General features: G+C 40.0%; 1 protein-coding gene across 6 annotated transcripts in view; it reads right to left on the bottom strand.

The window, feature by feature from the left end:
• The window catches only part of NSMAF (neutral sphingomyelinase activation associated factor), a 40,743-nt gene extending 22,924 nt beyond the window's left edge, over positions 1-17,819 (bottom strand). For 3 of the 6 annotated variants that reach the window (XR_012672342.1, XM_075141793.1, XM_075141798.1), the window contains exons 1-9: positions 17,473-17,819; positions 6,440-6,529; positions 6,267-6,345; positions 6,118-6,185; positions 5,992-6,028; positions 3,106-3,156; positions 622-693; positions 191-238; positions 41-93 (exon numbers count right to left, since the gene is read on the bottom strand). Coding sequence is in view for 5 of the 6 variants with exons in the window: in XM_075141793.1 (XP_074997894.1) it covers positions 41-93; positions 191-238; positions 622-693; positions 3,106-3,156; positions 5,992-6,028; positions 6,118-6,185; positions 6,267-6,345; positions 6,440-6,529; positions 17,473-17,525 (551 nt within the window). In the remaining variant the exon portion in view is untranslated. Of the gene's footprint in view, positions 1-40; positions 94-190; positions 239-621; positions 694-3,105; positions 3,157-4,151; positions 4,251-5,991; positions 6,029-6,117; positions 6,186-6,266; positions 6,346-6,439; positions 6,530-17,472 lie in introns of those variants that run through there. The other 3 variants (XM_075141794.1, XM_075141795.1, XM_075141797.1) reach the window with 3 other exon arrangements.
• Between the last annotated feature and the right edge of the window lie 550 nt (positions 17,820-18,369).

Here is an 18,369-nt window from a genome sequence, read left to right as displayed (position 1 = left end):
CTGAAAATAACTTTCCAGTAGAAAGTGGTTAGAAAGATACCTGTTTTTATCAAACGAAGTTCTAGCCAAGCGCGATTGCAATATAGCAGTTATCTAATGTGGAGGGAAAAAAAGTTAATATGGTCTATGTTTCAAATGCAACTAGAATTTTATTATTAAACAGTGATATCAGAAATAATCAGATACTTACCATGGCAGCTTGATCTCCCATCTTATCCAGACAAGAAGCCCTGTAAAGCTAAAGAACAATGAGGTTTAAGTGAAACAGCACAGAGATCTCCCACACAGCTCAGAAGTCAATAGAAACTGGGAGGGCTTTAGCATTCTTGGTGACAGACTACTGAAAGAGCTGTTATTATTTCTTTTTAAAGTAGGACATGTTTGTTCATTGCTACTGTCACGTTATTACTTTGTCTATATACTACCACCCTGCATAGTAAAAGCTAATATGGGTAGCTTACAACAGCTGTCAGAACTAGATGCTGTGTTCAACTGCTACATTTTAAAAATAGATACTCCAAGAATTTCACCTTGAGAATTAAATATTTAAAGAAAGCTCTCCATTAAATATCAAAAAAGATGTTGCGATGAAATGTGTAGTGATATCAAATAACCACATACCTGATGTAGAGTTTGCACAACATCTCCTAGTTTCCCAGCAACATCCAGTTGGAATAAGTGTTCTGTTCTCCCCTAAAACCAAAAGTACATTTACTATAAATGAGTTTAAAATAAAGCTCAGTGAAAAAAAGTTAAAACTAAAATCAAAATGCTCTAAAACCTGGTCAAAGTATGCTGTCAAAGGTTGCAGTATACCTGTAAGATTCCAAAGGCAGATGTTAAACCTGATTTTTTTTTCTTTACAAATATATTTCCCCTGTGGTAAACCCTTTGTGCAGTATTTAGTCCGTTATTTAATACAGTGCAACATAATAGCTTTGAAGTGAATAAATTAATACAATGTAAACATCAGTAAATGTAGAACTAGTACCTGCTCTGTCTATTTTAATATCATACGTAAATTTACAACTAATAAATGACATGTTACAGTTAAACAGCTACTGTATATCTTTTAGACAAAAGATACCAGCCCATCAAACCTTTGAAGACTAGGCTATAAAAGTTACCATTCTCCTCTACATAAATAGTTTTGAGTTTTGAAAAGATCCCAAATCCAATCACAACCCATTTTGACTAGTCATTTATAAAAACCTCACTAACACATCACCCAGCATATGTGGCATACTCATTTTTCCCCTCTACAAAGTTTTCCCAGCTTTCTTAAGTGTCATTTCATAGTACATTATTTCTGGTTTTGACTTAAGTATATTAAAAGTATACGCACGGATCAACTGATATTAACTCTTACACATAACTCATATTTAGCAAAGGTGGTAGGATCCCTTGATGACCCCTGAATGTAGTATAAAACTGTATCAACACATTTCTATAGGGCTTTGTAACTTCTCAGGCTAGACTTTAAAAAAAAAAGTGATCAGTAAGACTACATTGAGACATTGATCAGTGGATACAACTGGATTAATTTAAAACTGAAGGAAAGAAGACATGGAAATCTAGATGATCTTCAGTGTAATGTATGTGATCTAAGCTGAACTGACAGCAATCCAAGAGGAAAGCATGCTTCAGGAAGCAAATGGAGCTAGAGTAAAGGGAGACAAGAAATTCAGTAGCAATTTAGATAAAAGCCTTTTAACATTTCACACAGAGCACCATTTTCCTTCAACAGGGAAAGCACGGCTCTCAGAAATCCTAGTGGATGGTCTACAAGGATTGCTTACAGCCAGCAATGTAATAGCTTTTGTGAGCGGTTCTTTCTGTAGCTCTCCAACCATATGCAAAGATAATAGCTCAGTATTTTGTAATTGACCTGAAACAATCAATACAAGACATGGAAGATAAAATGTACTACCAAATTCCAGCACTCAGTGATGCATCTGGAACTGACAATGATTCAAGCAGAAAATACTTAGCAGCAAAAAAAATTCTGAAATGATTGAAAGCAAACTAGATTTCTTGTTTAATATGCAGAAACATAGCTGCACTTTTGTGAAGTAAATTGTAATGGTTAACTGTCAGGAATGTTTTAGGTATGAATGAATCTTGACTTAGGAGAAAATAAAGTGAAAAGCCTTCCAAACAGCCCTTCTGATGCTTTTCTTTTTCACTGTGCTGGCAATGTGATAAGATATTTGTATGATACTTAATAAATCTTGCACATGGGAGCAAAACAGAAAATAAAAGGACTAGAAGAGAAAACAGGTTCAACACATGAAGAATTAATGGCCTAAAGCAAACAAACAAAGAAAATAAAAAAATCCTAGTTTAGAGACAGATCTAATCACAAAACCAACCCAAAGCAGTTGTTGAGAGAACAGAGATCATCTCTTGCCTCTTTGCTGTTCGTTACAGTAACACAAATTTATGGACTCCATCATTCTTGAACTTCTTACTTGAACAAATATGTTGAGAAAAATAATTCTGTCTGTTTCAATTCTTGGGCAAATATGGTGTTTAATGACTCTGCATTTTCATTTTGTGTTTGTGTCTTAACCCATCTCACATTCCAGGTAAAAAACCCTTACTTCTACGCCTTGAAGTCTCCAGGCTCAAAATCAGAGCAGACCCACCCCATCACCAGAAAGCAACCAGAAGTAAGCTCCGATTTCTGCTGTAAGCAGCCTTATCTGCCATTTCTTTGAACTGTGAAGCACTCAGCTGGGAAATATCAATTAGCCATCTCTCATTTCAGGTGTGGGCAGAACTGATGAGAAGCCATTTAGCCAGGATGCAGTGTCCACTGAATACTAGCAGCCAGCTGACAGCTCTGACTGTTGAGCCCACAGAGCTGCATATCAAAGTAAATAGCAAGTGTCAAGTCTGCGGTATGTCCTCCAAGAAGCATCACAAACCCATTATGGAAGAATTAAGACACTTGTTTTATCAATAGGCACAATTAGTTGGGTCTTTTTTTAAGCTTTATTGTCATATTGCTCAAATTATAATTATTTTACTCTTTCAGAAATGAGAACATAAATCCTCGCAAAACATCAGTTTGCTAAGAATAGTGCAAAAATATATACTTACTCTTACTGTTTTATAGGGTGCAATAATGTTTCTTTCTTTAATGAGAAAAACCTGAAAGAGTAGGAGATGTTATAGTTTCAGTTCTTAAAAAAAAAATAAAATAAATCAGAAGTACTGATAAACACAAAGTTAAGAACGCTGTTTAAGCAAGCAAAACACTGAGTTGCAATATCCTCCTTTAGCTACCCCAGATAAACTGCAGAAAAACAATGACCTTTTGTAGCAGCTAACTCTAAGAGGGGCAAGTGTCCAATTTAGTTCGAGGCTTACTTACTTATGTAGTTTATTACTGGGTTTTTATTCTAATCATATGACCTTCAAGGATTTGGAACATCAAAGCCAATACACACAGCCATCTGGCTAATCCCATTCAACGGAAGGATCCTCCCCCTCTTTTCTTCTGGTGGCTCACGCCCTTAGGGTTCTGTCCTGATGGGGAATACCCCACAGGGGCAACTCACAACATAAACTACTGTGTAAACCTTCCCAAATGAACCCCTTCTTCCACTGTCAAACATTTTGCTTCAAGTTCCAACTGCCACAAACACCTCATTTCCTATCCCATCCACAAGCATGGTTTTGAAAAGTTTTGTTTCTCTGATGCTATTCTCACATCTGAGAGGATCTTCTCTCCCCAAAACCCACAAGAAACTACTCTCCTTCAGAACATTCTCACAACTCCTATAGAAAGACTTGACTGCTAGCACATTGGTTTGTAGATACCACCTTACTATCTGCTGTCTGAAAAAAGAGAAGCCAGAAATAAGTCGTGGTTTTGCTCTGTTTGTAGGGAAGGCTCAAACTTGCTAAATCTCAGGCCTGAGCGTAAGACTTGGGATTGGTTCTGAACTGCACAAAACACACTGGACTACACTACCAACTGTCGTCGACTCCATGGCCCAAGAGACTTGGTCAATCAAAGGGCCTTGTCCAGTGCCTCGGCTTGCTTCCTACACTAGCACACCTGCGGTTCTACACTCCAAGGCATGGTGGCAGGAGCCTCAAACCAAGAGCAAATATTAAACTCGCAAGAACAGATGCTGTACCATTCTCTAGCCAGAAGCCTTCTGACTGGCACGTACAACCTTCCTACTTCCCACTGGCTGACAACAGAGCCAACCTTCACCACACGACCACTCGCAGCACCATCCAGCCAGAAGAAAGTGAGTGGTATGTTTAGAAGCTTACAAGCTCAGCATGCTTCTCCAAGTGCTACATTAAAAAATAACGGCAATTAGTGCCTTTCATCTGACATCAGCATGTACAGACCTGAATCTGAGTAAGAGACACCTGCTTTACACTCAAGTCGCTCTTCTGGAGGACAGTTAAACACTTTTCTACACTGAGCGCCCCAAATTACATGAAAAAGTAGACGATACAAGTAAAAAGAAAAAAAATGTAAGCAGAGCAAAAACTTTAGCATACTGTATTCATTTCCTATTTTGGAGGGTCTTCCCCCAATTTTATCTTGAGAAAAAATACTGAAATAATCTCCAATTATTAATTCCATTTGCTGTATTTTATAGCCATTAGTTTCTAAGTTGCCTGTTATGCAAAGCAAAGCTTCTTATCCAGCTATGCGTTAACAATTTTTTTTAGCCTGAAAAGGCGAAGATGTTTAAGATGTTCCAATTATTCGCTATGTGCAGCTTCCTATAAGGCAGAAATTCTACTTAGAAAAAATATTTATAATTAGACCATGATTTGTCATAAGTACAACCAGTAAGTACTTCACACTCGCAAGTCCCTATGCGTTTTATACAAAATAGCAGCATTTATCACACCACCCAACTATTTCAGAATGTTTCCCCAGAGACAGGAGGATGACTGGCAAGCTACACATGGGAGGGGCAGGGAGCGGGGGGTGCTAACCACACTTGCCATTTTAAAAGTTAATTCTCCTTTCCTGTGAGATGTTTTTATAATTATTTGTTCTTCAGAACATATACTAATGATGTATGGTGGAACAACTGCATGGAACAGTCAGAAATACCTTTTTTAAAAACACACAAAAAACCTGCCAACACAAGAAACTTTGATTACACAATACTCTTCAAAGAAGCAGTTTCAAGATGAAATTAAATATACTGATTATTTTAACACAGTCCACAAACTTCTCCAGCATAGATAATATTAAATGCTTGAGTTCATTTTTGACTGCAGCAGTACTTAACTGAGCAAGGCTATCAATTTTAGGAATTGCTAAAGACAGATTTTACAAAGATGCTAGAATGTTTAAAAGGATATTTCCCACCTCATCTCTGTTCTTTCCTGAAATGAAAACATGAACATTTTTTGGAAACATTTACAGCTTTGGAACACCTATCAGTTGCAATTTATCAAAGCTTGAAGTATATTCCCTTGGTTAACATTAAGTATGAGCATATCCAAATTAATTACAACTCATGATTGAAACTTGAACCCAATACGTCAGGACAGCTACTGAAAATTATTCGGTGGACATACAGTACAGCCCAATGTTTTCACAAAGCTGAACTGCAAGGATCAGGATAGCTTTGCCATTACCACTACACGCTGCAGAAAGTAAGAGAAGCAATATAGCAAGACCAAAAAAAAAAGATGATTAATAACCAGTTTAATTTCAGTCTATTCTCCTTTTTCATTCAATTCTAAAATTGCCCTAAGCTCCATTATAAAATGCACGGTGCAAGAAGTTCACTTTATCAAATTAATGACTTAATGAAGTCATTAACAGTTTGAAATTTCCGGCATCAACAGCTTCACATTAATGCTAAGTTTTTGACACTAATTAGCTTTGTTTCCAGTTAACCCCCCACCCTAAGACTCCAGTTTCAAGAAAGAAACCATTAAAGAACGTAACCTCTTTCATTTATACATCAAGAATCTGTCATATGCAGGTCTTACCTGGTTACATACAACAGAAATCCCTCCAGATGTATCCCTAAAATGTAAATAAGATATTTGAAGAGATGGGCGTTTCAGCTTTAAAAGGAGTTAAATAAATATATACAGTAACTCAAATTCACATACCGTGTGAAAGGGTTATTTGCTTCATTATCTTCTGGGGCTTTTATACTAATGCAGTCTCTCAGTGGTATCTGCAGCAAGTTATAAAAACACTCCTTCTTAAAAGCTTTTTAAAGAGAATCTTAAAGAAATTTTAAGTTTGCACTGCTTACCTTGATAATGGGTTGGATATTGTCATCAGCTTCAAAAATGATTGACTTTGAACAGATTTTTAGAGAGCCTCTGAATTTTCTAAAAGTAACAATAAGAAAGAAAGTAGTTATGTGTTAGAGATGCATGAGACTAGAACGACTCCAGTATATGAAAGTATGACAGAGTTTTGTACCTTTCATCTCTGCAACCTTTATTTATAATATGATTAGCTGTGTGCTGTTCAAAGTAATATTCTTCCAGGTTAAGAAGAAGCAGTGAAAACCTACAAATAAATAAAAATTATTTATTTAAAAAGAGAACACCATAACAGTTAGTATTCTTAATAAATATATCAAGTGTTTGGGAAGTCTTCACTGATTTCTGTGCCGTGCCCCACACTCCAAGAACAAATTAATTTAAATTAACTTTTTGAAAGAACAAACCCATATGGAAAATTCATGTACACATGAAGAAGATCGATTGATGCTCTTCTAACATATATAAGGTTAGATATTTGATTCTGTTCATATGTCTCAGATAGGAACTATCCTAATATAGCCAGGCTTTCCCCCCAGTAAGCATTAGTTTAGCCCCGATCAGTGTATGCCAGTCAAAATATGCAATGACACAAAAGGAGGGGCAGGAACTAATCGTTTGGAATGGACGAGATTAGATCTTTCTGAAACAAAGCCAAATTACATTGGTCTAAAGTGTTAAGTGAAAACACGGCCATGGTTTTTACATGGCTGAGCCACTCGATGGATACCCTCTGAGGAAGCATTACCTTTCTCTCCAACCACATTTCTGCACATCCTCTGCACCAATGCCTGTTCAACCCCACAGGAAGCCTATTTATGGACTAATCCAACAGACAATGAGCCTCAACAACAAAAAAATCAAAAATAATAAAAAAATTGAAGTCTTCTAAAGTATTTAATTCCAGGATCATAGTAATGCCAGTGCTGGTACGAGGTAAATGTAAATAGGCTAGATTAGATATAACATGAAACTGCATTCTCTAACGACTTAACTTAAAAAGCTGCTACAAGCAATTAAAACTCGCCAACTTTACTAACAGGGTGAACACACGGTCACATACGCATTTCAGCTGTGGGGAATGCCAGAATGCCAGTGGGCATTGGCACAGCAGGAGGAGCAGAAACATCTTATATCACTTCAGTTGGAAGTACAACAGCTTGTTTGTGTGCAGCGCTGGCTTGATCTACAGAAGTACTTAGTATTTATCTACATCCACGCTTTGAGCTTTTTGTACTGTGTTCGTGATGTGCTTCACGACAAATGCCCGTGACAATGCTAATAAATGCCAAGTGTCCCCAGAGCAGTATTCAAATAGCAGTAAACATGTTGAGAGTTCACAAAATGAACTGATGGTACTGAACAGCCTGCGCATTAAGAAAGCATATTTCACAATAGAAAAAAACAGCGTTACTGGAAAATACATCTTGCTCACGTAAGATCTGTGTTGTGTCTGTTATCTTAAACAGAACATAACAATAAAGGTTTACTGTAACTACAAGTAACAGTGGGTCCATATACTCAAAACTGCTTGTGTGTCCAAGACACCTTGTCCTAATGCCCTGCTGCTTTTTCAAAACGGCATTATCTTTACCTCTCCTCTCTTGAAAACAGGTATTTTATGATGCCATTAAGAAACAACCGATGTTAAAAATGTGAGAAAACATATGAGTTAGAACAGTATACGCCATACAAAACTCCTTAAGAAAATTCAACCCAAATCTCAAAAAGTCTCTTCAGCCTCTACCCCAGTTGCTGTCTGGTTCTTGAATATCTCTCGTTTCCAGTGGGGTTTTAGGGGCTTTGTCTTCACGTATCCTTTCTCAGAAGACATAACTTCAGTTGCCTTCTGCTTCTCATAGAAGTCTGATCTTCAAACTTACTGCCACCTGTGAAAGCATGTCCTATCAACAGGTATAAATTGAATTTCCAAGTTTCTTGGTGCCTTTGAAGGAGCCAAATCATTCTTTTCATATTTATTTTGATCACTCACTTTCAGCAAGCTAAAATAGAAGGTCTAGCTCTACATTTTGAGGAGAAAAAAGCTTCACTAGGAACAGGCTGAGGGGGGAGTATGAAACCATAGCAGCTTCCACACAGTTTCCATTAAATCCCATTTTCCAACACATCATCCAGTTGTAATCATCTGGGACAAACTTAAAATTTCTGGCATTTTGCAAACTCAGATCTAGCAAGTCCTGTCACATTTGGATTGAAAGCTTTTTAATAAAGCTACGTTAGGATATACAAGGAACAATTCACTATCAGAATGTTTTTCTTTCTAGTATGTATAAGCATATACATTCAGCTTATAATCCACAAGCCAAAACATTTAAATAAAAAAAGTTAAGAACAAAGATAATACCCAGACTTGTCTGAAGAAAAATCTACTCTCTCATCAGGGAACAGACACTATCAACATAGGGAACAATCCGCTTCACAGCAATGACTTTCATGGTCCCACAATTTTTCTTCCAAGCAAACTGGTAACGTCTGGTTGATAGAACTAATTTCTGAAATTCTTCATTCTTGGGCTCTTTCCTTTGTCTCCACCTATTCTTTTGACAAACCCCCACATTTTTATACTCTTTCCAAATTCACCTGTTGGCAGCACTAGTAATTACTAGACTTCCCTTTTAAGTTTTTAGTAAATGCAGGAATCCTTCATACATTCAAGATAAGCCATGTTTTTACATCAAAACATTGGCTCTGTTATTCACAGTAACTACAACATGCTTACATAAGCCAAAATACATAAACCAAGAGAGTTCTCTTTCAAATTTTTCAGGATAACCATCCCTTAGAAACTGTTGTATCTTTACACTCAACACCTTATGCATCAACTCACCTTCCCAAAATCAGAAGCTGTGGGCTACTGGGAAGGATTTGAGGTACACTTTCCCTGGCATAATCCTTAGTCCTGCTGAATCAGATGATTTCATGAAGAAAATAATGCACAAAGTATGCACAAAACCTCAAGATAAACTCTTCACATAGGCTAACTAGGTACTGTGGGAAATTGTAGGTTTCTTCCTTTTAAATACAGTATTTACTAGCAGCATCCCGTTTACCTTTTTGCTATTAGTCTCTCTGTGTCTCTTCCACACGACTACTTACTATCCAGTTTTACACACAGCATCGCTGTAGAGCTCCTTGCTGGAGACCAGCGACCTCCTGTGCCGTAATCTCATGCTCACTTTCTGATCTCAGCTTTGCTGTCTTGAAAAAGGTTGTATTCCTGGCAGCTGTTAAAGCATTTTTCTCCAAACATTGTATGTCATATAGGCAAGTGCATTTTCCACATTTTATCTTTCCCCCCATGCTCTCCACAGAGCCTTCCAGGTGGTTCTGCAGCCTCTTCCAAGTATTTCTGTGCTTGTTGCTACTCTCCTACTTGCAAGTCCCTTTACTCTAACTGCATTTTCCTATATTTTTAGGCTACTATGAGTCACTTCTGCAGGCAGACAGAGTCACACATCCAATCTCCACAAATACAATCACCAATCTCTACTCTTCTCAAGCACCCATTGCAATTGGGACGAACTTACAGCCTATCCAAAGATTCTGTCACAAAAACCGCACTTTTCAAAATTCTACCTTTCTTGGCCATCAAGTATCCCTCAAACCACATGATTTCACTGTCTGCTTCTTCACCAGGACAAAAGAATGTATGATTAAAGATATCACTAGCTAAGAAGAAATATTGCTATTCTTTTTCCTGGAGTCCAACTGTTTGCATACACATATCAAGTCTATCTTTAACTCTTTTTCATGATACTGCTAGTGTGTTCCAGCTCCCTGGAGCTTTTCGCGTCTCCTTTTCTCCTGCTGTTCTCTTTCAATTGCTCATGACAATAGTCCCTCTTACCTTCATTTCTACAAATAAGTTTTCAAGTTCTAGTAATGATACTATAAGTGGAACCAAAATTTTCAGACTTGCATCTCAACTAATATAACAAATCTAGACCAGTTCAAGCTACTGCTAATTACAAACTTTCGATATTATGAAGCATGATCTCTGGAATAACCTTCTGTAATTTCTCAACTCATCTCAGTCCTTACTGCTTAAGTATTTAAATTTCGTTTGTCTGTGTTAATGACCCATAGGGTTGTCAAAAAAAGGAAAAGTCAAGTTTCATCAGATGTTACTAGAGTACAGTCAGAGCTTTTTATCTTCACAAAACAGACTTCTTCCATGTAAATAAGTAGAGCTACTGTTAGTTATTGTATCAATAGGGTCCCTCTTGAGAACCATCACTGCACAGGATGATACTTCAGACTTGCCAGGAGGTTTAACGAGTATTTACAGATAGCAAGGGAACAGATCAGTCTCTGGTATGTTGCGCGAGTAGGCAAACACAGTGTTGTGAAGGCCTGGAAAAATAGGAAATCAATCACAATAGCTACACAATTAAAGCAATAGGAATCTTCAACATGCAACTAAGCAGTTGGGACTTTACGCTGACTGTCTCCCAAAGAGCTAAAGAAGGTATTCCAAAGACACTTGTGATATTAAGATGACTGACATACAAAATTTATATACTATCAACTGGTATGTAGTCCTACGACAGGAATTTGTACACACACTTAATATAGATCTAAAATAGTAATTTAATAATTCTGTGCATGACAGGAGGGAAAAAAAAAAACCCAAAACAAACCAAAAAACCCCAACAAATAACACTAGGAAGAGAATGTATGATACCCTGTATAAGAAACAGATTAAATCTGTAACAGTTGAGAACTGTATTTTGGTCTTCAGCCACTGAGCACCTGCACTGTTCCTTGTCCTGAGTAATTAGTAGCACACGCTGTAAGGGTATGACTTACCACACTGCCCTGGAAGAACAGCCTGGATCTCAAAGCCAATGTCAAGTCAAGGTAAGATGAAGCAAGTCTGTTCCCAGTCTACACTCCCTTGCCTTCAAGTCTGACCCCAAGACATAAAAAAACCCCTCAACCTCAGCAATTAGTCAGGCAAACTGATTTTCCAGTGAGAAGGACTGGACAACTTCAATAAGGCAGTTGTCTCCTCCCCAAAAATAATAATAAAGAAACCTATCACAAAAAAAAAACTTCTTTCCCCCAAAAAGCAAACCATAAGTATTAATTGGGAAACGTACAAAAATACGGTCATATCTAAAATGAAAAAGATTTTTTTTTGGTCCTTTTAAATTATCAGCAAGAACTAGTATCTGAAAAAAACCAGTTCTGGTTCTAACACAAACAGTTGTGGTTTTTAATAAAAATCAAAGGGATCTTCCACATTTGCCTGCTGCTCTCCAACTTTTTATTCCTATAATACAGTAATAAAATATTGGAAACTGTTCTGTTTCAGGCAAACAGAAAAGGATCAAGTTTATTTTTCTTATCATCAGCAAGTCGTTCGTATTAATCCATTTTCAAAATATATAACCCAATTGTTACTTAAAAATCCCAAGTATAAATGATTTAATCAGTGTTTATTAAAAAGCTACTTAGAGAAGTGTAATGCTATATCTTCTCTTGGAAAGCAACTCAAATATCTATTGACGCAAAATCCTTTGAAATCAAGCAATAAAACTCACACCTTAGAGTGTATTACAGGATATTTTTATGCTGGCTTCCTAATAAAGACACATTTCACAGGTTTATGTTCACAAATTTTGTGGTATTTAATGGCTTGCAACAGACTGATGAAGTTAGTAAGCCACAGTTATGTCTTCAGGGATCATTTACCATTTTCTCTTGTATATTGACCTTGACCTACTAGGCTATTTAAAAAAACCCAATATATTATTTTGAAAATAACAAAGAGAGACAAATTAGACAAGATTTTCAAAGAAAGCTCAAACCCCATGAAAGTACCTATAAGAAGTGAGAATTTGAAAGATGTTCAATGCCTTATATTAGAGCTTTTTAACAGTCTGGTCTTTATCCTCAAAGTCTCACCAATAGCAAACAAGCTTTTAGAAAACTTCTGAGAAGATGATATTTTCTAAATACATGTGATCATTTGAAAAATGGAACTTAAGGGGGGGAGGGAAAAGCTTCAGTAGCGTCACTGGTCCAACCTAGCCCACCAACTTGTAATGCCTCAAAAACTACTTACAGTTGTGGAGACCATCCACTTCCAACTGAAAAAGCTATCACATTAGCAGATAGATCAGAATACAAGCTTCTGTTCAGAGCTGTGGAACTTCCCCAGGACAGTTTTGCACAGATTTAGTAACCTGAATCAGTCCATGGAAGGGAACATGAAGTACCAGAGACAGTACAATGTGAAGGGGTCAGGGGCAAGAACAAGGTGGCCAGGAACGAGACCTTACCCTTTGGAAAGCAGCAAGCCTGTGCAGCAACTCTGCCGTCAGAGACGCTCAGAAAGAGGCAGTTTCACTTTCCAGGATGAAATGAATTGGTAGCCACCATCGCCACCAGGGCAAAGCCTTGAGCTTTAGGGTGGGTGGAAGGGCACTTAAGCTATTACATCTCAGGTTTAACACAAACCCTGTATTCAAAATCAACAGCAGAAGCAGCTTGGAGGGGGGCAGGAAAGAAGAACATGCTAGGTAAGGGAACATCTTCTATTGTAACAACTCACATAGCTGGAAAAAAAAACAACTTTAAAGAACATAAAGAGTTTCCCAAGTCTGAAATGAAAGGAAGATTGTTCAGTCATAGTTATGTCTGTCTGTCTGGGGTACATGTTGGGGGGCAGGAGGGGAAGCAGTGGATAATCAGTATAATGTAGTCACACACACCTCCACACCCCCCCAGATAACTTTAATGAAGGCTCTAACAGCTTTTGTGTTGGAACATTCAATTCCCTCCCAGTGTTAGAAGTACACAGAACCTGATGGAGTAAAGACTTAATCTTTTAATAGCGTATGACGGAGCTGTTTGAGCTTAAAAGGTAAGCACCTACACTTAAGGGGAGAGGTAAATTAAAGCATGCTAATATAATTTTGCTTGAAGGCTTATTTCAAATTCCTGTCTTCGTATTATATTAAGAAATTCTCAAAAAATCCATATGGAAATGATGTGGAAGGTATTTTCTTGTGAAGGGAACCAGTATTGGTTTGAGAAGAAGCTTCGGGGAGGGAGGTTGGAGGGGAGGGGGGTAGGCAAGCACCTTGCCAAGAAAAACAGAACTTAATCTACAGCAGCAGAAAGACAGCGGTGACACAGGTAAGGCTTGTAAATGAACAAAGCAGTTAAGAACTCTGGTTGCTCTGTTCTAAATACAAAGCTGAAAGTGACTTGCTTATTTTTGCCTTTTTCAAAAAACTCTCATATAATTGCTACTCAGAAAAGGGCTGAGGAATATGAGTCAAGAACACACCCAAGACGCAAAGGAAAACTAGGCATGACACTAAGTAGCAGAAAAACACTTGCAAAACTTACACCTCATTTGATGTCATCCACTACACACAAGGTTTGGGAACCCAAATGGCACCCAAACATTCCTAGCGTTGTTCACAGAACGCAACAAAGAAGCAAATCACAGTTTGCAAACTACAACCTGGGGTTTGTAAGTCCTGCCAAGATGCTATAAAATATCGTCCAAATAAAGAGTGTGTTGTATCAGGCTTAGTCCACTTGAGCATTTTACTGTTACTATACTTCAGTTTGGAAAGATGTCTTCTGAGATCCAACAACACGGGGGGAAAAAAAGAAAACAAAAAACCCAACAAACCCACAATTTATTTTGTACACCAATGTCACCTACCAACTGAAGCACTGGACTTATTCAGATTGGACACAGGAATGAATGTGCAGGGACTAGTGTCTTGGCAAAATCCTGTTTATACCACCCAGAGAAGGTACCCCATTGATCCTGCTTTAAATTCTTAATCTGTGATTGAATTCTTACTATTTCCATCACTTCACCAGGAAAGCACATGCTGGAAATCTACTCAGACACAAGGGTTTCAAGTGGCTGATCCAACACACCTTGCACAATCACTTGACCTGACACTGGAAGTACAATCCTGATAACGGAAGGACATTGCCAGGGATGAAAAAGCAGGCCAGTCCCATCCAGCAGCAGCCCACACCTACGTAAAACCAATTCTAAAATTAAACCTCCTCCTAACAAGACCAAACTATCTATAGGCCAGCTGTAGGACTCATTTGCTGATGTTTGAACAAAAGCCTTCATTATGTATATTTTGTCCCAAGAGAGTAAGATAAGGCTACAGATTTAAAAAAAAAAAAAAAAAACAAAACAAACAAATGCCCAAGCAACCATCATGCAAAAGATCCATTCGCAGGACCTACATGCTGCCAGTAGGTTGCTTGGCGTGAGTGAAGTTCCCAGCAGAAGAGATGAACCCCTCGAACAGGAGGCCGAGCAGCGTGCAAGACGAACCAGCAGAACTATATTATAAAAAGCCTCTGTATCAAGCGTTAACACTTGGTCGTCTTTGAGCACACCTCCAACAGAACCAAGAAATCCATTTGTAAAGAGAGCAACAACCTGAGCCAAACACCACACCATTTAATTTGAAGTTTTGCAACTAAAATTGTTTGTAAAAAAGAATTCCTACTCGTGAATGCTGAATATTTTAAAGACTAAATTATGTAACCATGCACACAACACTAATTAAAAAGGGACATAATATCTCATCTTTCTTTACTCTGAACACCTGGGCAAAGGGAAAATAGAAGTCTACTAATACAGATGATTTTGAAGAGAAAATTCCTGCCAGAATGAACCCTGCTCAGTACAGACATGGATTTATTTAATCACATGTAACGTAAAACCTGCTGCTTGTTCTCAGTGTGCGCACACAGGACATTTCAGTATTTTCTTGTTTTCTTCTAGAAAATTGCATACAGCCAGAAAAGTAGGTTTATGTAACCAGACATTAAAGGGGTCCAACTAATTAGTTAAGAGGAAATAATTTTTTTCAGAGCACTTAAACTGATCTGATCTTCCTTCCCCCCAAAGTAACTGCATAAGAAGATTAACTTTTTACCTAATAAGTTTCACAGTACTCTTAACCAGAACTTTCGTAGCTTACATTTTTATAGAAAGCAATGTACAAATAACAACAACAACAACCCCAAACAAATAAAAAACCAACCCACACATGAAATGCAGTTGCCACTTCAGAGAGTCCTGGTCATCTCACTAGGAAATACCTACACCGAGACTACGTAAATCAAGAGAAGCTTGAAGCAGGAGTTGGTGTCTCTGTAACAATTACCCAGCAAGAAGGCGAAAAAAGCTCTCAGGGGCTATTCCTTCAATTAAATGATATAAAGAGCTTTTTTTTTTTTTTTTTTTTTTTTACTGTTTTAAGGCAGAACTATAAGGAAAACAGGAGAGAGAATTTGATATTTCTTATTTGATATTTTGGAGCCCAAAACCTTTTAAATCACTTAAATGTTTTTAAGATTTCCTTGTTTAGAAAAGCATAGGAAGAGAGGGAGGGGAAAAGACCTGATACAGGGTACAAATATATACAAATTTACTTTTATTTTACACAAATATAAATTGTTAGGCAAGAGGAAGAAACAGAGAAATGAGTTTGCAGATATTTATATAGGAAAAGCTACCAGGGCAAATGAAAACAAGACTCATCTTTCATGAAGTGCTCAAATTACAGACTCAAATAATAAGATCCTAAAATGCTTCCAAATACGAGCAAAGAAAAATATTTCTCATTAGAGACTTTCAATAACTGCAGATCAGTCATGCTGACAGACATTGATATGTTGGTTTTGATTTCAGGGCTTTTTAGAAGAGATTTAGTTCCCACTTGCGTTCTTTGGGACATGTCTGATGAGTTTTGGCCTTTTTCTCAGCTTCTCAAAAAAAGGAGACTATTTACAATAAATCATTAACAGAGCTAATATAATAATTCTTCTAGCTTTTCCTATACTTAAGATGTTTTACTTCAAAATTAAAAATCCTTCTCTTTTCCTTCTACACAGGATGTTTATCCATTCTCCTTGCAGCCCCTCGTACATAACTGAAACCACAGCAGCCCCCAAAAGCAGCAAGGAAAAGATATTCAATAAAACAAAAAGCCACCTAGACAATGTCTGTACTTTGAAAACACTTCAAAAGTTGCAGTAGCTTCACGGGCTGAATAGCTATGAATCAGAATTTATATGGACAAAGTGAGCCGAGCTCTTCGTCATGTGGTTTTCTCACCAGCACCGCACAGTGCTGCGTACCCGGCAGCATCAGGCGCAGCAGGAATTTGCACAGGGCCGGCACGGGACCAGCCTGCTGCCCGGCCCCAGTGCCCACAGCGGGAGGCAACCGGGGAGCCCTGCTCCCCCGGAGAAGACACCCCTGTCCCTCCACGGCACCACCCTCGCTAACCTATCGCTCTCACCTCACAGAGATTTTCCTCGACGGCCGTATTAAGATTGCAAAGGGTTTTGAAACTTTGTGACAAGCCAGATGCAGACAAGCAGGACACTAGCTAAAAATAAGGGAGTAAATAAAGGATATACTCAAGCACGCGTGATAAGCCTTTCTTGTACGTTCAGTTAGCCACAGGAACACAAAATAGAGATTACAGTCAGAAAGCAGGAACGGGGTAATTGAATTTAACGCTTTAAAGAGCTGTCACAGAGTCTGTAATTTAAGGGCTGACAATACGCTGATTATAATGTTCAGGAAAAAAAATAATAAACTCCACCTATAGAGAAGCAGAGCTGTAACTCCATACCACTAACACAACTGAGAACAAACAAATAAATAAAAATCTACGGACGCTATTTTCAAGGCGAAACTGCAATATGAATGCCGCTGCATTCATACGTTCCCGGGTCTGTTCTACAGCCTTTTCAGCCTTAACTCTCGGAAATCATTAGCTACCTGATTAAAACAGTACCAACAACGAGGGCGAAGCCCAGCACAGCAGCTGGCCTCTGATCCCGCCGCTCCGCCGGGGCCGGCTCCCTCCCTGCAGGCGGCCCTGCCGCCCGCAGCGCTCCTCCGGCCCTCCGCCTCCCCGCCCCGGGGGGCCCCGCCGCCCCCGCCGAGGGAGGGGGCAGGCCGGGGAGGAGGGGAGAGGGGGCGTGTAGGCTGGGGCACAGCGGCACCGGGCCCCTCTCGCCGGCGAGGGAGCGGGCGAGGCCGGCGCTGCGCCACGGGAGGCGCCCCCACCCCCCCCACCCCCCGCCCGCTTGTCGCGGGGGCCGAGGCCGAGCGCGGGTGGCCGGGGCCGGCGGGGCAGGGCCGCTCACCTCTCCTTGGAGTACAGCTCCCGCTCCAGCCGCCGCTTGCGGATGAAAGCCATGGAGCCGTCCGGCCTAGGTGCCGCCGCCGCCGCCGCCACAGCAGGCCAGGCCAGCCCAGGCCAGGCCAGGCCGCGCCGCGCCTCAGGGAGGCGGGGAGGGCGGGCCGGCCCGCGGCCGCAGGCAGGCAGCCGGTCTGGCGGGCCCGGCCGGGGGCGCACGCCCCGTTTATACCGCCGGAGAGGCGGGGGGAGGTGGCACAAGGAGCCGGTCGGCACCGAGGTCTCTGCGCCCTCGCCCGGGCTGCGGCGCCTCTGCGGCCCTTCAGGCCTTCCAGGGCGAGGGGCCGCCGGGCTGCCTCAGGAGGGTCTCGGGGAGGGCCCTCACCACGGGAACGCAGCCGCCCACCCACACCCCTTCCTCCATCACCTTCCTTCACCCCCTTCCTTAAAGCTTCTGCCGTTCTATTTTTATTGTTGGTGGCGCGGAGGTGCCACCCGTGTCCACGGCTCCCGGCAGCAGGGGCTGGGCGTGGAAACGGGCCCGGGGCGACGGTGGGCCCGGCCCTGGCACGGCCAGGGAGCGCAATGCCTGGGCCGAAAACCCTCTTCGTGAGCGCACAGAGGGACGTGCGCGCCTTATTACATAGCAAAAGAGTCTATTTACTTGCATTTAAATAAAAATTGTAACAGTAATGCCACTGCAGTGAGATTCCTTCTGCCCGTGTGACAGATGCTGCCCGGGCAGGAGGTGAAGTTCTGCCAGGTGTTGAAAACCTAAAAAAAACCTCTATGGAAGGGGGAGGTAAATAAAATCCCTTAGTGCGTATAAAACGCTTTAGTTCATATAACTGCCATGGTATCTGAACAATTTATAATGTGTTTACTGACATGATCTCTTGTGAGG

Source organism: Calonectris borealis, chromosome 2 (genome assembly GCF_964195595.1).
Source record: "Calonectris borealis chromosome 2, bCalBor7.hap1.2, whole genome shotgun sequence".
NCBI classification, from domain to species: domain Eukaryota; kingdom Metazoa; phylum Chordata; class Aves; order Procellariiformes; family Procellariidae; genus Calonectris; species Calonectris borealis.
Note: the sequence above shows the minus strand (reverse complement) of the source record. Positions and strands in the feature narration are given on the sequence as shown.